Source organism: Suricata suricatta, chromosome 2, assembly GCF_006229205.1.
Source record: "Suricata suricatta isolate VVHF042 chromosome 2, meerkat_22Aug2017_6uvM2_HiC, whole genome shotgun sequence".
NCBI lineage: Eukaryota > Metazoa > Chordata > Mammalia > Carnivora > Herpestidae > Suricata > Suricata suricatta.
Genome location: NC_043701.1, coordinates 62,944,627 through 62,962,920, shown reverse-complemented (window position 1 = coordinate 62,962,920; position 18,294 = coordinate 62,944,627). Strand labels below are relative to the sequence as shown.

Below are 18,294 nucleotides of genomic sequence, written 5' to 3'. Positions count from 1 at the left end.
TGAGTCCTCTCCTCGCAGCAGTTTCCAAACTCAAAGCAGCCGTTACAGGCCCACCAATTCTTTTAGCTGTTCTTTCCCATACCTAGCACAGCAAAGACTTATGTTTTTGATACTCATTAAAAAACTTACTTTTAAAAATTATCTGGTATTATCTGTCAGAGCAAGGTGGGAATAGAAAGGCCCAATGTTTCGGATCTGTTTGACCACATCCGTTGCCTCAGATCTTGATAATTTTACACAACAACTACTTTGTTTCATATCGTCCAGCACGACACTTCTCACTGTAGCATCAGGGGGCATACAATCCAGCAAACTCAAAATAATTGTTAATCTTTGAATAAAAGACAATTATATGTATTAATTACCTGTTGCTCTTTTTAGTGAGAAGTGCCAAGCTTTACACACAGTCTTTCATTTTAAAGACATCAGAGAATGTGGGGGAAAATATGGAATAAGAACATGAAATAGGACTCCCTTTTCCACACACCCTTTTCCAGCACGGGACCACAAAGTACAGCCCACTTAGAGGAAGGAGCTGAACTGGCTAGGAAACAGGGCCCAGAAAGAAACGGAATTGGCTTATGGATGAGGGCCCACCAGGTTCAGCAGGTCACAGGTCAACAGCAAGTGAGAAAATGATGCACTGGTGAGGGCCTGGGGGAGGGTCTAGACACAAGTATACCCGTATAACACACGGCAGGAAAAGGCATCCTGAGACTCCCAGGAAAAACATCTCCGTGTTCTCTACGGAACAGACTCAGTCAAAGGGACTCTGTGCAGCTGCTGGAGTCTCAGAAATGAGTGGACGGCCTACAGCAGCAGGAGAGAATATTCTCTAGATTTTGCCTCATATATAAAGGAGGACAGATTAAACACTGGTGTGTGGGGAAATCCTTTCCTTGTCAGTAAGGACGGAAGGTCTGAGGTCACCGAGAAGGGCTCTCGCCTTTCGCCCTCAGACCACCTTTCCTGAAGACACCGCTGTCTAATCCTTCTTCGCAGCGTGAGGCAAGGGCAGAGCTGCGTACAACCTGCCATCTTTCACAAACCAGACAGAATTACTTGAAGTCACTTTGTCACCGCAGCGGAGGCTGTGATTCTTGGAGGCGGTGGGCTGAAGAGGGCCTTTGAGTAGAGATCATCTATCACAGACCAAACCCCAGAGCACATCTGAGAAGTGTTCTTCCAATTCTCAAGGCACTCAAGACAGCAACACTGCCCCCGCTCATCCTACAGCAGACCAACACCACAGTCGGGAAAACTCAGACCATGTGCACTGGCGAGACTGTCCCATGATGAGCATTAACCGATGAGCCCGGACACGGAAGGAAATGGCAAAGGCCGTTCTTACCATACATGCTGTACTCCAAATGTCAGCAGGTGTACTGTAACCTGCTCCTATTAAAACCTCTATGGATCTGTACTGACGCGTCTGGATGTCTTCTGTGAAGTGTTTATGCTGGAAAAGAACAGACTGTGTTACTATGGAGGAAAACAAACATTAAAAAAAGAAAAAAAGTGTCTTCCAATACATGATCATGACCACAATGTTCTAGAAAGAAAACTTTACTTACCACCCAACAAGCATTTCCCAGGTCAGCAATTTTAACTCTAATTTTATCTGCGTTCCGTGGATCCAGGGGGTTCACCAGCAAGTCGGCCGCCCGGGTTTTGGCTAGCATGGGCAGACAGCGAGACGGTTAGTGCTTGGGAGAAGCGGCTTGCACGGGCGCACACAATGTCTGCCGGGCAGTCTCCCTTTCTAGGGACGTGAGGGGAGGATCATTTAGGCCTGGAACCCTGCAAACTGAACTCAACAGAATTTGAAATTCTTGGTCTCCATCCCTAGAAGATATTTCATGAGAGAGCACATTGGGCTGCCCAGACACCGCAGTGGTTCCACCTTGCCCTTGCTCCTTATATTCCTTCTCCGCTAGGTTGACCCTACTCTGCTTCCTTCTGCATCTTTCTAGCTGCTCCTCGTTGCATCAGAGCCCATAGCAAACCACATCTATCTTGGTGTGTTATTACACAAAACAGTAAGGCAGAGAGGACGCGTTCCCAGACGGCCAACCCCTTCCTAAGTGACACACAGTTCACCTGGTAGCCACATCACCTACCTCTCCTGCTTGGGCCGAGCACAGAGGCCGTAGAGGTTAGATGACGGCTGCTTAACAAATACAGATTAAAGGCCAGGACTAATCAGTTTGGGTTTTGCTTTGGACAAGAAATGCTCCAGAACAGAGATCTCCTGAGGCCACCTGAGCCACAAGGCAAACCACTGAGGTCCCTCCTGAACTCATCAAATACTCAGGCCACTCTGAACCTCAGTGACCCCGAGAGAATCTCAACAGCAGACACAGGGCTGGACTTCTCAGGACTCCTGGGACCAGAAGAGCTTTTTGGACAGGCCTAGATCATGCCTGCATTGGGCACAGTTAATCAGGGGGCAAGTGACAAAGAAAACTGACTTGGAGAGGCCCAGACAGAAAATCCTGGAGTGAGCATCTTTCTCAACCCTCAAACTGACTTATAAGCTCCAATTTCTGGAAGGGATGAGATGTAACCATGGCTCTTATTACTGGAGATGTAATGCTTAGATGGTATTTACAGACTAAACAGAAATGTCCACTCAATGCAGAACACGAAATACCCTTTCATCTGCTCAGAGCTGGGCACTGCTAAAACAAGCCAAACCTCCTTTTGGGTATACCCACAGTACTCAGGGGGCTGATTCCTGGGCATCCCTCCGTGGGGGCACCTACAGAGCTCCCCAGGAGGGGCCAGAGGATGAGAGCGCCCTCGGGCCAAACTCTTAGCCCTCTAGCCCCACTCCTCCAGCTTGCAGGTTAACACGGGCAGGCCAGGCTCACGTGTCCCCTTGCTGCCATCTGCCCTATGACCACTTTCCTCTTTATAAGGATGCGGACCCACTGTGCGCTTCACTAAAGGTGGTCTGAGCTGGCAGAACATAGGAACTTGGAAATGACCAGAAGGGAAGAAGCACAGAGAACCACGAGGAGGCAAACTAGATACAGTGATTGAGGGATGGGAGTTAACAGAGCTCTGGGAGAAACAAAAATGCTGACCCACTGGATAGACAGGCAGCACCAGAAATGCCAGATGAATCCCTCATCTCATTCAATCAAGAATAGTCAGCAGGCAAGAAAATGCAATTTGAGGGTTACAGAGCCAGATTCAATTAGAAATTTCAATACCAACAAGTTGTGAGACTCTGGCAAGTGACCTGACTCCATGAGGCTCAGTGCTCAAGAAAGCAGAAGGGCTGCCATGCCACACACCCCCCCAACCCCAAACCGATCGATCAATCAAGTGGCCTGGGAGAGCCGGGGCTCCACCGGTGCCTGGGACCAGCCAGACTACCCCCCACATCCCCAACCCTCTCAGGCTGGGGCTGCCTCTGGCCACCCCCCTCACCCCCACGCAGGTTGGGGCCAGAACCAAAGCTCCACTGGCAGAGAGCAGGCACAGGGGGAGGGGAAGTCAAACTACTGAGATCAGCGGCCTAAGGGAAAAGAGGGTGAGGCTCTAGTTCTGACTGAGAGTATGAGGTGCAGGGAGGTGTCTCGACCTGTCATGGGCTCCTAGGTGTCCTAAAGACATCTCCCGGGACCCAGATGAGTCAATAAACCAGAGATGTACTTGAAAAGATGCGTTATCACATATGTTCTATACTCTTTCTTTGTATTGAACACCCTCAGTTACGATCACTCAACAGTCTCTTTGATGACAGCTGTCACCCTCCTGGCTCCAGTCTGTAGACGGTGGCCCCGCTCACAGCGCATCCCAAAAACCACCAGGGAACTCATCTCAGAGTCTGAACTGCACAGGAACACAAACAAGGTAAAGGACAACCTACTTGGTAATTCTGACTTCCGTCTCTCCGTGCAAGAATTACCTGACCGCAACCCTCAAAACAGCCCATTTCCAACAACAGGCACTTGCCAGGGACTCACATGAACTTTGCTTTGCCCAGGACTGAGATCATCTCATCTTGTGGAGTCATTATTGTGGTCACCTCTCACAGCTCTTCCTCACCATCTGCCTCTTCCAACGAGGGAATGAAAAGTGGGGATACATCACTTTGCAAAGGACAGGGTTCTTAACCCGTCTCAGGTGGCCTGGGGTCCAAGAGACACTATTCATTCTGTGAAGCTATGCCAGAAACTAGGAAGAGGGCAGCGGGTGGCACCTCCAAGGGAGCAGAGCGCTTCCATAGCTTATGTGCAAGGCACTGTGCTCAGCCGACTCCCTCTGGTTCGAAGCGTTCCTCCAGTAAAAGCACGAATACCCTCTCAGCATCCAAAGGTTCAGCACGAGGCCCTGGGAGATCTAACACTTGAGCCTGGCCCTGGCCTGTTCCTACCCTGAGTATTTACGGAGTCTCTCCTGTGTGCTGTCTTGGCACTGGGACCAGCATGAATAGGGCATGCAAGGTCCCTACACCACATCCCAAATTAGGAAACTCATGCACCAGGTGGGATATGGACAATAAAGTAAAAATAAAGGAGTCACATGCTATGTCAGGCGGCTCTAAACGCAAAGAAGAAAAACAAAGCAAAGAAAGGAGATGGACCATGATGAGGGTGTTTAGGGGAGGTCTGTTTTGAGAAGGTGACTCTGAACAAAAGGAGGCATGGAGAGCGAGAGACTCTGGGCAGAGAAGCCTGCAGGTGCAAATGCAAAGTGCAAAGGGGGGAGAAGGGGACTTGTACTTTTGAGAAATTTAAAGAAGAAGCCAGCATGGGAGGTGCAGAATGAGCCAGGGAGGAAGGGGAGACAAGGCCAGAGAGGGAGGCTGTAGAGGGCCTACAGGCTTCAGAGCAAAGCATTGGGCTGTTATGCTGAGTGGAAATGCACTGCAGGTCCTTCGGGGGAGAGAGAGAGAGAGACAGAGAGAGAGGAAGGGAACAGGACAGGATGTGACCTACAGAGGACAGGCCAGGCAGCAAGAGTCACAAGGGCAGCTCGTGCAAGGACTGGCAGTGATCTGGGTCATTACCAGGTGAGAGTGAGTACTTTGCAGGTAAAGCCAGCAAGACCAGATGGGATGGGCCAAGATACATGCCAAGACTCTAGAGCTAATAATCCAAGAGGAATCCCACCTCCTCGGCCTTCCATGGCTCCCAGTCACTCCAGGGAACCGTGTGCGTCCTTCAGCCTGGCAGGGGAGTTCCTCCGGCCTGACTTTCCCTTCTGCTACTTCCTAATGGGTGTGCCCTACTCTAACGACAGGGATCCATAACAGCTCTGAACACAGCCTGTGGCCCTTGCCTTGTGTTCTCGCAGAGGTAAACGGCCAACTACCAGTTTCTGGGCCCCATTCCTTCCACGCAGGAAACAAACCCCTCCCGTGCAGGAGGCCTTGCACTGTTACAAAATGACCAAGCTGGAAACCAAAACTGAGTGCCTCCAAACAAATGATTGGATAAGGAGACCCTGTCCCTGCTGGGTACCTAGAATCTAACAATACTCAAAAGGTCTCCTTGGTGAGAGATTTGGGTCAAAGTGAAGAATGGATCTATTTCTCCCCAATGTGACGTTGGTACAAGAGAGACGGTGCTGGGACTGGATGCAGTGCCGATGGTGGACGGGGTCAGGTGGGACAAGAGAAACACTAGATTATCACGCATTTGATTGTTCGTTATTCAGTAAATGCTTATGGCAACACTGAGTTGTGTGCTGAGGGTACAAGGAAAAAAACACACAGTGCTCCCAACGACTGTACACCATGGTGAGGGAAAGGCTGCTGGAAACCAGGAGCGTGTAGTTAGGAAAGGCATGACCGGTAGGTAAAGAGGGGAAGGGAACTGGCCCTGGTGGGAAGCGATGCAGGGTAGGTGTCTGCGCTGCCGGCCGGCAAAAGAGTAAAAGTTTGCCAAGAGGACAGGCAGTGGAAAAAAGGAAGGAGAACTCCCAGCAGGAAGAAAGGCAGATGCAAAGGTCCAGAATCAAGAGCGAACATGCCATTTACACACAGACACTCTTCATCAGGTCTTGAAAACAAGCTGGGAAGGAGCAATGCTATACTTACGACTGCAAACCCTTCCATGGTTTACTCCTTCAAGAACAAGTGTCTGAACCTTTATCTCAGTAGACGCCTGTTCATAAACCCCACATTCCACTGTTCCTATACATTATGTACGTGACACAAGGTAAACAAAAACTAAAAACAGAAATTACCAGAAGACATGGCTGACTCCAGCCTGGGGCAGGGCAGGTGTGAGCTTGGGAAGTGGTTCCAGAGAGAGAGGAAGCAGCAGAGGGCAAGGGGATTGTGTCAAAAGGACAAAAGAGACCATCTGAAGGGGCTCATGTGGACCAAACTGGGGACAATTCTGGCATCAGGAGACAGGAAGCTGTGAATGATCAGCAGACATAACCAGAGTGGGAATTAAAAGCGAAGGGACCCATGAGGTATGAAGGGACATGCGAGAGACCGTGGGGCCAGCGGCACGCCAGAAAGAGCACGGAAGCTTCGCCTTCCGCATCTCCTCCATCTGGCCCCTGCTGAGTTCTCTCTCCGTTTACAGTAAACCATGGATCTAGCAAGAAAACAGGTTTCCTGTGTTCTGTGAGCTGCTGGAACAAATTAACTGAACCTGAGGAGAAGGTCATGGGAACCCTTGATTCATGGCTGACAGGTCAGAAGCACAGGTGACAAGGTGGGCTTGCTGCTAGTGTGCGAAGGGGGTGGGGGTGTCTGGTGGGATTGAGCCATTAGCCTGTAGTATGTGGTTCTGTCTCCAGAGAGTGTCAGAATGGAGTCAAATCGCAAGACACCCAGCTGGTGTCAGAGAGACTTTTGGTGTAGGGAAAACATTTGGTCACCAAGTCTGTCAGAGTAGTGTGAAGGAGACAGACACGGGTGAGTTTTTACTTACACAAACCCACCTTCCATGTGAAAGCATTTTATAAGCACCTTCAAAGAGTCCTTGATCAGGGTAAAAGTAAAAAGGAACAGGGTATGTTGACCCAAGTAAGATAAAGAAATAACGGAGTAGAACCCACATTCCTAGGGTGGTTATTTAGAGCCATTGAGTGACAAAGTCAGCTCTGCAGGGCCCCCACCTGCAGGACTGCAAGAGGCTGCGGGGGCTCCAAGGGCTACCTGCATGGCTGGGTCATCAACCGACCCATCACGTGTTAACCACTCTTGCCAGCAGAGGGAGCAGAGGAGGATTCCGAGCTGCTCCTCCGTGGCTAGAATGGAAACCATCCGGGGTGCCCTGGGTTTGCGTGCTGGGGTCCCTGAGCAGGTCCCAGGCATAGCTGGGCGGTGGGGCTCTCACTCTCAAAACACTTGATAGATGTCGTCATCACATAAACTACCATGCCCCTCGCTTTAAATTGGCTTTGACATTTCAACAGCAGACTCCTAAAACCAGGAGAGACTTCTTCCTCAACACAGACGAAGAGGAGATACATTTTTTCCTTGAATAGAAATGAGACAAAACAAAAACCAAAAGCAAGACTATGAGATGGAAGTGCAAATATTAAACGACATATTCTGTGAGAGCCACAGGTGTAAGCTGCGGGACATGGAAGTTTTCTACAAAAGTGGATGTCACTAAAGATGGATACAGAGAGGATGAGAAAAGCTCAGAAACAGATGTGATACTCAGAGAGCCAGACAAAGCTCTACTGGGACAGAAGACATTTTAAAATCATATGGAGTGTGATTTACGACCATGGAGTAAAATGACCGTGGGAAATGCATACATACATGACATGCACACCTCCGGCCAATCCCCTTCACAGTATTTGTCAAGGCTCGGACACTCCAGCCACGGAAACCAGACACTTGGTGGGTAGGGTCACTTACTTTTTGGCAAATCTCCAGTGCTGGAGGCTGAAACCGTCCGGCTTCTGTCATGGGATGGACTGCTTTCCTCAGGCTCGGTAAGCGGGGATCCCTCGGAAAGTGCAGAACCACAAGCCACAGGTTCTAGGGGCCCGGAGAACAACGATGTGGAAAACTCTGGAAACTGGGACTCAGGAATTTTATGTCGTCCGTTTGGCAATTCACCATTGAATTGTTCATAGGAGCTGCTATATGTGTAATCACTTTCTGCATTTGGCTCATCAAGGTTATATTCCTCAGGATTGGGGCAGTCTTCCTCATCGTCATCTTCATCATCCAGCTGCTGTTCCAGTAGGAAGGGGCCGTTCTCAATATGGCCATTGGTTCTGGGAGACTCTATCCATGCAGGGTCTGTGCTTGTCAGTTCCGGTTCCACATCATCTTCATCCTTTTCAGTGTTCTCTTTCTCAGTGTCTTCTTTCTCTTCCTGGTCCTCAGCCTCGCCTTAAAAAGTTGATGGGTTGAGAATCAGAACGTGTTACTCTCCTTAACACAGTGGCACTAGGTACTTATTTCCTCCAAGAGGAGACAATTTTGAATGTTCTTACTTTTTTGTCCCCCCCCCAAGTAAGCTCTACATCCACAATGGGGCTCGAACTTGTGACCCTCGAAGGTTGAGAGTCACGTGGTCCACTGACTGAACCCCCTGAATGTGTATAGTTTATGTATTACACAGCAAAATACCTCTTGGCTCTCAGGATAAACTCTTAGGTTTTCTTAATCTTATTTTTCATTTAGTAAATAAATGGCTTACTCTTATTAGAAGAAGTTAGATTTTGGGGGAAAAAGGACTAATTCCACTTCTACCCTCTCTCCTACAATCTTCAGAAAATGTGGGTATGTTGCAGTGAGGGTAAAGGTTAATTACAAAACAAAGAACATTCGTTAGCATGCTCAAGATGTGGTGTTAGGTAGACATTTTCCATTTTAAAAAAACTATTATGAAATACTAACATATTTCTGGCATTCATTTTACAAATAAAGTGGCAGACGGTTTCCCATATTCCCCAATCAGGAGATCGAAAGACTCATTCTCACGTGTGAAGCAGCGACACCCAAGTCCACCCGAGTGGGGACCTGGTGGGTGCCCCATAATGAGGCATGAGGACCCCGTGCAGACTGACCCTTGTCATTCGCAGGCTCGCCCTGGGCTGCATCCTCTAACCCGGAAGTCTTGAGCTTCCCCTCTGGGTGGTACTCCTCATCTTGTTCGTTGGAAGGTACAGTGGATGAGATGTTTTCTTCTATGATTTTCCTTTCAGCTTCTCGCTCCAACTCTTCTATTTCCTGCAGGCGCTTTTCCAGCAACTCAGCCTGCCTTTTCTGCTTCTTTTTCAGTTTTTTCTTCTTGTTCTTAGATATTTTTCCTATCTACAACATGTTAAGAAAACAACACAGGTCAGTGTGCTTCTTTTGAAAGCACTATGAAAGAGTGCAAGTGGCAAACCCCAACCAATCCTGTTTTTTTAGGTCTGAGTTACTCATTAAAACCAAATGCCCATACAGGCGATCCAACCTGGTGGGTGGGATCGTGGTAAAACTGGAAAAAAGAAACCAGTGACATCCAACATCATGGAAGGGGACTGCCAGTAGGCCCTGTCCTCAGAGGGATGTGGCTCCGATCCAGGAAGTCTGTTTCATTTAAACGCTGAGCAGAGTGTACTACACAAAGATACTCTGGCCTTTCAACCAGCAGCACCCCTAGCAAGTTTTATTTGCTGCTGCCGTAAACAAGCTGACGACCTCCCCCGTCTTTCCTGTCTCGCCCAACTCTGCCCGAAAAGGAGGCCCTGCCGAAAGAGGTGTGTTTCAGTCACTGTTGGTGAACAGCACTGTTTGTGTTTGGGTCTCACACACCGAGCTGTTGTTATCAACAGCCGAGACTGTAGAAACTGTCAGAAACGAGCATATGAAGTAAAGGAAAAAAAAAGAAAAAGCCACAGTTTCAGTCTGCGACTTGATAAGTGCTGGCAATGACAGCCTCCGTCTCTCCACGGAATCAATAATCAAAACAAGCTGCTCGAGCCACAGCAGGGCCACCGGCGCGGACAGGGCCCCGCGGCGAGCCAGGTGGCCTCATCGCTACAACTGCCGCCTGCACTGGGACTTCCATTCCCAAGCGAGGGCTCCTGGCAGCACCCTCTGGTTCTCAGCATTTCCTTTCAAGAGCTTCTGGGTTCGTAAAGCGCTTTTAGGATTTGCACATGACTCATCAACTGAAAACATATACGCTCTATCCTCTACTGGAACTGAACGGGCTTAGGGACACTCACACTGGAGCAAGACTGAATTCCAAGCAGCTTGTCTCATTTGACTGGACCACAAGATACACAGTGCTCTTTTATACTTAACTACCGGCGGGAGAACACATTAGAATACAAGCTTCAGGAAAACAGGGATCTTGGAAGCAAATCAGAAATAATATTAGGCATTTTTGTGATAATTACACTTTCAAACCCGATCTTGACCACGTCTCCTTTCATCAGACTCCGCCAACAGCACCCCAGAAAGTGAGCGCTCAGGGAAAATGAAGATCAAAGGTGGAAGAGCTCTAACTACCTCAACTCTAAGAATCCCTTCAACTTGTCCAAGCGGCACGTCATCTATTCAAGGATACACAGCATTTGTAAACATGCCCACCCTTTACCTTAACATGTGTTAAACACCTACAGGTGAGAAGGGAATAAAGAAAGGTACGATCCAATCCCCAAACAACCTTAAATGAAAATCGTTGCGAAAACCAGCAGAAACTAATGTTCCAACTTGAAAAGCTCAATAAGGAAGAGCTGCTTTGAAGAGGAAAGTGAGGGGCGCCTGGCTGGCTCAGTTGGTTAAGTGTCCAACTTTAGCTCAGGTCATGATCTCATGATTCGTGGGTTCGAGCCCCGTGTCGGACTCTGTGCTAACAGCTCAGAGCCTGGAGTGTGCTTTGGATTCTGTGTCTCCCTCTTTCTCTGCCCCTCCCCTGCTTGTTCTTTGTCACTGTCTCTCAAAAATAAATAAATGTTAAAAAACTTATTTAAAAGACTTAAAAAATTTTTTTAAAAATCCAAGAAGGTGAGTAGAAGTGTGTGTGAAATAAGTACTTACAGGTTTTTGCTGTGGAGCCGTACTCACTAAAATGAAATGAAACAAAATGAATGTTTAGAGGAAAATAGACATATCTTTCAGTAGGTAATTTGAATTGTAAAACGAAGTAATTATTGCCTTTTAATGGCTATTCAGCTGGAAAATTCTTCCACATCACAGCTCCTTAATCATACAGATCTAAACAAAGTTTTTCCAACTCCAATGAATGACTAGCTCTTAAAAGGCACAGCAGTGGTGGTTCATATGGAGTCATTTCTCTTATTTATCTAAAATTAAATGCCCATTTATTTAAAAAACCGTCAAACATAAAGCACTGATAAGAAAATGGAGAAGAGTTAAAAAATGTCACACGGTCATCTAACTAAATTTGTTCTATAGACAATGAAATGAACAATTTAGATAAGAGGATGTACATCTGTTTGACAACTAGTTGGCAAGTGTATACAGCTGAAATAAATCAAATACTGCAGCACAGACTCCAGAAATCACATGACCACCTCTGCCAGCAGCCACAGCCTGACAGACTCTGGTTCTATGATCTTAAAAACACACCCTAATGGTAGAAGACCAGCCTAGGAGGTGATGCACCTCCCAGAGGCCCGGGAGACACAGGACATTATCCCTCAGTCAGCATGCTCGCCTGGCAAGGCGCTAGGGCGTAGATAACATGCTGAAAGTAGTCAACACTTTGCTGCAGCCCCTGTGAAAACCTGACGTATAACTATATGTGCCAATACTCAAGACATTTGGTCTTCTCCCACACTAGGGTCTTATTTCTAACAGACTCCAAAGCTAGACCCAGGTTGATGTAGACTAACTGGAGACGGGGAAGCATCCTAATAAACCTGCAACTGGAAAAAAATTCTGGTGACAACAGATTGGCTGCAAGTAATCCATGACTGTATACTCCTCTGCAGAGAAGTGTACAGCATAAGAAAATGTTCAAGCATGGGTGAGGCAGCACTTAAGCTTTCAAATGATATTTGAAGGGAGGACGGAGTTAGGTGTGTTATAGCACAATTTAATTGGGGCACCGTCCTTTTCAAGAAAACGGTCTTACCATTTCTAGCAATCGGGTTCTTACGAAAGTTCCTAGTAGGTACATGCTTGACTCAACTACCTTCAGCATGCGACTCTGCAGGCTCTCAGTGCCTTCAAACAAAATGAAACAAAGCTGGCTCGGCGCCCTCACCTGCAGACCCAGAAGGAGGAGGAGCACCTGCTTTCTGCCACTCTGTGGCCTCAGCTGCCATTCTTCGTACATATGCGTCATCCACACACATCAGGATGTTCTCTGGCTTTATGTCTGTATGAATGATCTTACACTTACTGTGTAGATAATCTAACCCCTGAAGGACCTGGCCAGAGTAAATCAAGAGAAGAAATGGGTTATTAATACCTTTACTGGTCAATATTTACTTGTAAAGTACATAATATAACCACAGGCACAAAGTACAAAAGACACAGAGTATTTAATAAAAATCTCCCTCCTGCCCCCACCCTCAAAGGAGCCCAGACCCCTCCCATAAGCAACCAATGTGTATCATTCTGGAGATAATTTATGCTCACAGAAGTAAATGCATCTATAAATACCCTTTCTTCTAACAACTTTGCGGAGATGGAATTCACATACAATTCACCCTTGAGGTGGACAAGTCAATGGTTTGCAGATGTGCAACCATCACTAGTATGTAAATTACAGCATTTTTATCACTGGAAGAAGAAACATCACACCACTGGCAGTCATTCTTCATCTCTTCCCAGCTCCTCTAGCCTTTGGCAACCACTAATCTATTTTCTATCTCCATATATTTGCTGGTTCTGGACATTTTATATAAACGGAATCATACAAAATGGTCTTTTGTAACGTTATGTTTTAAAAGTCCATCCATGTGTAGCATGTATTAGTACTTTCTTATAATTGTCAAATAAATAATGTTCCACTGGATATGCTATATTTTGTTTAGCAATTCACCTGATGGATACTTGGGTTGTTTCCACATTTTGGCTATTATAAATAACATTGCCATGAACATTCATGCATGAGTTTCTGTGTGGACACATGTTTTCATTTTTCTTGGATATATACCTAGAAGTGTGATTGTTAGGTTTTATGGTGACTCTTTTAATAAACTCCTATGCTGTTTTACTCAGTGGCCACACCATTTCACATTCCCACTAGCAGTGTATGAGGGTTCCAACTTCCTCGTCATGACTTACACATTGCTGTCTTTTGAATTTTAGTCACCCTCAGGGAGTATGGGTGGCTCAGTTGGTTTAAGTGTCCAACTTCAGCTCACGTCATGATCTCACCATTCATGAGTTTGAGCCCTGTGTCAGGCTCTGTGCTGACAGCTCAGATTCTGTGCCTCCTCCTCTCTTTGCCCCTACCCTGTTTGTGCTTTGTTTCCGTCTCTCAAAATTAAACATTGAAAAAAGAATTTTCGTCACCTTACTAGGTGTAAAGTTTGCATCTCACTTATCTGCACTTCCATGATGTCTAATGATGTGCCCACATTTCAATATTGCAGAAAAGGTGTATTACATGTCTTAGTATCTACTAAAAGTGCTGAAACAAAATATCAACAGAAACAAGACTCACAAAATTTAAAGTGCAGTGACCTAAATACAAAGCCATAGTTTTTCTTGAATTATTTCCATCAGAGAGGAATTCTTTCCATAAACAAAAATATTTTTTAAAATATTCCCATTGTGTTCCTATACATTAGAAATTCTATAAGCCCAATACTTATTAGCATTTAATAAATATCACTTTAAATCATTTAGGGGTCTTGTTTACAACAGACAGGAGGTAGGGAAAAAGACAAGAAGATACATAAATATGATCCAATTCTAGTAAGTTCTCAGCAAGAGCCCAATACTTCTGTGTGGCTAAACAACGTTAACAGATGACAGTATTAAGAAATGAGGGGACAGAGGTTTCAAAAGGAAAATGAAAAAACGAAGACCCATCTCTTAAAGAGGATGAAAACCCCTATACTCATCTAACATAACTTTCCCTAGGAAGGATTTTTACGTGACTTCACTGACCAAGCATCAGTCAAACTCCTGGAACAGATCATGTACCTATTCGAGGCGTTTGACAACAGTAATAAACAAAGCCCCGTCTCCATGGGGCTTATAGTCAGAGGGCTTACTGTCTTACGGCAGAAGGAAGAGAGGAGGTGGCCCAAAAGCAACCAAAATGAACCACCGCCATAGCAAACAGTATTTAATGAGCTCCTGACAAGTTCCCAGTAAGTACTGATACAGTAAGACAGATAAAACTAGGATAAGAAAAGGAAAGACACTGTCTTTTTACCTTAAAATTAATATTTAATGTTTGCAATTATACTGTAATTAGAACATTTAAATTTTGTCTGAAATATCAAAGGACCAGTAAGAAAGACTCTTTATACATTTCCATAAAGAATAAGGTTATAATCCTGACAGGAGCACAATCCATTGGGCCTATATGCTATTCACTGACATTCATGCATCTTCATTGTTCAAAATGAAATAATGCAGGGAATTTTAATATTTGAATAACGAGATTCTGAGAAGTACAAGAAATTAATGGACAGGAACAACGATGATTTCTAACCTATGGCGGGCAAATGAGTAAGATTTCTGAGAAACTATAAATAGTTTAAAATCATTCCAACTGAAATTGCATTTCCATTATCAAATATTAACTCATAGTAAAAATGTCTCCATCTCTCCACCTCCATTCCATGCCCAAAGCTCTCCTCTCTCTCCCCGTGAGCTCCTTCATGGCGACCAGGCACTTTCACTGTGTGGGAGGCCGTACAAGAACGAGCTAACACGATCCAGCATCCGAATGTGTCACAGGAGTTCCCAGTGAGCAGGAGAAACTCAAGACGAACAAAGTGTTCTCAGAAAGAACTTAAGGTACCAGATTTTTAAAATATTTGCAAGTGCACTCCATTGGGTTACCTTTCTTTAAGAAGCACAGCTTATAAGGTCTGACAATGACATGGGGAAATGCTTGATCACTGGGACAAATTAACTAATATAAATCTTAAAGGAAGTAGTTAAGGGACACAGTAAGTACGGTGGTAAAACATGACTATGGGACTCACGCCAGTTCTACACTGCTGCCAGAACATTCTCTCAGTGGGCAAAGTACTTAACCTGATCATTCTCTCACTGGGCAGAGTACTTAACCAGATCACTCTCTTGCTGGGCAGAATACTTAACTTGATCACTTACTGGACAGAGCACTTAACCTGATCATTCTTTCACTGGGCAAAGTACTTAACCTGATCACTCTCTCACTAGGCAGAGTACTTAACCAGATCATTCTCTCACTGGGCAGAGTACTTACCTAATCATTCTCTCACTGAGCAAACTACTTAAGCTGTCTGAGCTTCTACTTCCGTATTCATAAAAGAAGGGTTGGATATATCTACTAAATAGAAATATAGTAGGAATTGGAAATAATCTATGGAAAAACTACAAAAAAACAGGGTCTAGTTCATAGGAAGCTCAAAATGAAGGATAGACTGGACTAAGTCAGAACACTCGTACTGATACCAAGTACCTATAACTTCATTAAGTCACTAGACTTCTCTGGGTCTCACTTCTCCCTCTTGGAATGTGAATGGACTATACCTGATACGTTCTGTGCTACATACCAGCAATGAAATTGTGGTTTCGTAATTTCCTTAAATTCAGGACAATTTTTTAAAAAGCCTTTAGCTATAGAATGGTGTTTCTGTTTTTAGTGAAGTTTAAAGCAACAAACCACCCCTAAATCACTGAAGTAATGATGGGCAATCTCCTAACCATTTAAGCAGAGCAACTATGACGATGCAGAAAAGAGAGAAAAGCAGTAAATAAACTTCACGCCCATAGACAGATCTCCTCCTGCAAAAGCTGGAAAAAAGGAGTTCAAAGGAGCTTTAGTAATATGCCGCACTTCCTTCACTTGCCAGGCACACTGTATTTGTCTTTCTAGCCTCAAGAAGACAGCCTTCGCCTCATCAGCAGGAAGCAGCAGAGGCTGCAGAGAGATCCTCTGGCTGCCATCTGCTGGAATCTACAGCTGCCTTGAGAGCAGATCAATTCAAGCACAGATGGGCCAGGCACTGGGCAGTGTCTCACGCCTGGAGGAGCCAGATCACAGCCCCAGAAGCAGGGGCCAACCTGAGGCCAGACCCACAGGTAAGGGGCAGCACATCGGTGAAGCAGAGCCCAGGGCTGGGAGCCAGGAGCCCCCAGTTCTGGTTCAAAAACGAATTAGCTATGGCTCAGAGCGAGTCCCCTTTCCTGACCTCAGATTCATCAGTAAAATACGACACTTATCAGACAGTCTCTAAGGCTTCATCTGCACACCTGTGAGGATGGCGAGATCATCCATTACTGGTGTGAACATGAACCTACTCCTTTTTACATGGCTTGGCACAACAGGCCCCACAATCCTACAGATATAAAAGGAGGAGTAAGTTCAGAGTAATGTGGGAACTTCTCTCAGGGCTGTGTCCTTGCTCTGCTCACCACCCAGAGAGCAAAGCTTCCCCCCAAATCCTGAGCACAGAGAAGAGACAGAAGTCTCAGTGGATACTGTCCTCATCTGCTTTGTCCTGGACCAGCCTTCTGCTTCGTGTTCTAGCACACACTACTGAGAATGCAGGAGAAAACCCTGCCGTGGTGCTTCTGAACGCAGTCGGGAATGAAAGAGCAAGCCGGCGTGCCCAGCACAGAGACCACACAGCGCAGAGAGAGCTGGGCATGAGGCCTTCTGCTCTCCAAAGGGAGTGACTGCACCGCCCTTCTGAGTAGATGAGCCAACACTCTGAGCAGAATGCAAGTCGGGACAGAATACGTACTACCACAAGGAAAAACCCAAGAATATAAAAGTGCTTGCCAACTTAAAATTAATCTTCTGTTCTGTAAGTGAACCCTGGCTTAGTGATAATGAATTCACTGATCACAAGGGGCAGCAGAATAAGTGAAATGGCAGAGAGATACTAAGTGTAGAGCAAAGCATCCAGCGATAAGAGGCGAGTCAGCCTGCCCAGAGCCAGGCGCGTCCTACGCCCCAGGGTTCCTGCCCCACACAGCGGGGTTTTGGAAAAGTCCAGCATTTTACAAGTCCCCTTAGATTGATTACCAATTACTTCATAAATAAAATCTAATGGCTATACTTTTAAACAATCTAACTGCCAGCTCTCTTATTGAGGCAAAGAAAACCATTTACTACAAACAGAGATGTGAATGCACACTTTTCAAAACTACACTCTGTAACTTAAATGCTCCCAGATCTTCCTACATAGACACTTTAGAGTACCTTTCAGTTGAAAGAATGGGTTCTGGAATTACACCACCTGCATTCAAATCTTGCCCCCCCTTCCCCGTAACTGTGGGGCTGAGGGAAGATTTTTACCCTCCCTGTGAGGTGCCCTCTGTAGAGTGGGTAACCTCTCTGGCCTCGTCAGGTGTGGTGAGGACTGGGTGGCGTAATGCAAACTCAGTGCTTCAAATAGTGGGCGTCTAAAAGAGCACAGGAACTGCTACTGATGACTATGGTTACAGAAGACAAAAATTATAGTTTAAAAATCCAAAGCTACAACCTGTAACTACTAGTTTTTCCAGTAGAGGAGCAAAGTCACCAAAACCAGGGCCTTGCCCTTACCAAGAAGCCACTTCCTTAGAGGGTTCCTATAAAGGGCAATGAATTAAACCATAAATTTTTAATTTTTTAAATGTTTTATTTATTTTTGAGAGAGAGAGAGAGAGAGAGAGAGAATAAGTAGGGAAGGGTCAGAGAGAGAGGGAGACACAGAATCGGAAGCAGGCTCCAGGCTCTGAGCTAGCTATCAGTACAGAGCCTGACACGGGGCTCGAACCCACAAACTGCATGATCATGACCTGAGCTGAAGTCAGATGCTCAACCGACTAAGCCACCCAGGCGCCCCCATAAAGTTTTAAAAAGTAGAACGTCAGCTACTTTTTCAACACATAAGTCAAAGCCACATTTAAAGAACAGCAACAGCATTTGAAGAAGCCATCACCTGCAGTAGACCTTTACTGCACCACAAATAAACACAGCCACCACTAGCATCCTTTTTCTTCTTCTAGATTCAGAAATGAAAGCGACACATGAAATAGACCTCAATAAAGCTGATTTTAAAAGAAAAAAGACATGAAAGCTGGGGGGCCAACAGACACCCGAGAGGGTCCACACCTGGGCTGAAGTGGTGGCCTGGGGCTATGCAGGGTGCTGCTGACGGCATCCCAGAAGCCACCGGCGTGGCCCTTCTCCAACCCAGCACCAGGTCACTAGGGCTGCATGA

At 46.0% G+C, this 18,294-nt stretch overlaps 1 protein-coding gene across 9 annotated transcripts in view; it reads right to left on the bottom strand.

The window, feature by feature from the left end:
- Positions 1-18,294, bottom strand: part of SRPK2 (SRSF protein kinase 2) — a 243,042-nt gene that overhangs the window by 15,416 nt on the left and 209,332 nt on the right. For all 9 annotated transcript variants that reach the window (XR_003904454.1, XR_003904456.1, XR_003904457.1 and 6 more), the window contains exons 7-12: positions 12,168-12,333; positions 10,976-11,001; positions 9,010-9,256; positions 7,847-8,329; positions 1,575-1,675; positions 1,352-1,459 (exon numbers count right to left, since the gene is read on the bottom strand). Coding sequence is in view for 6 of the 9 variants with exons in the window: in XM_029927575.1 (XP_029783435.1) it covers positions 1,352-1,459; positions 1,575-1,675; positions 7,847-8,329; positions 9,010-9,256; positions 10,976-11,001; positions 12,168-12,333 (1,131 nt within the window). In the remaining 3 variants the exon portion in view is untranslated. The remainder of the gene's footprint in view (positions 1-1,351; positions 1,460-1,574; positions 1,676-7,846; positions 8,330-9,009; positions 9,257-10,975; positions 11,002-12,167; positions 12,334-18,294) is intronic.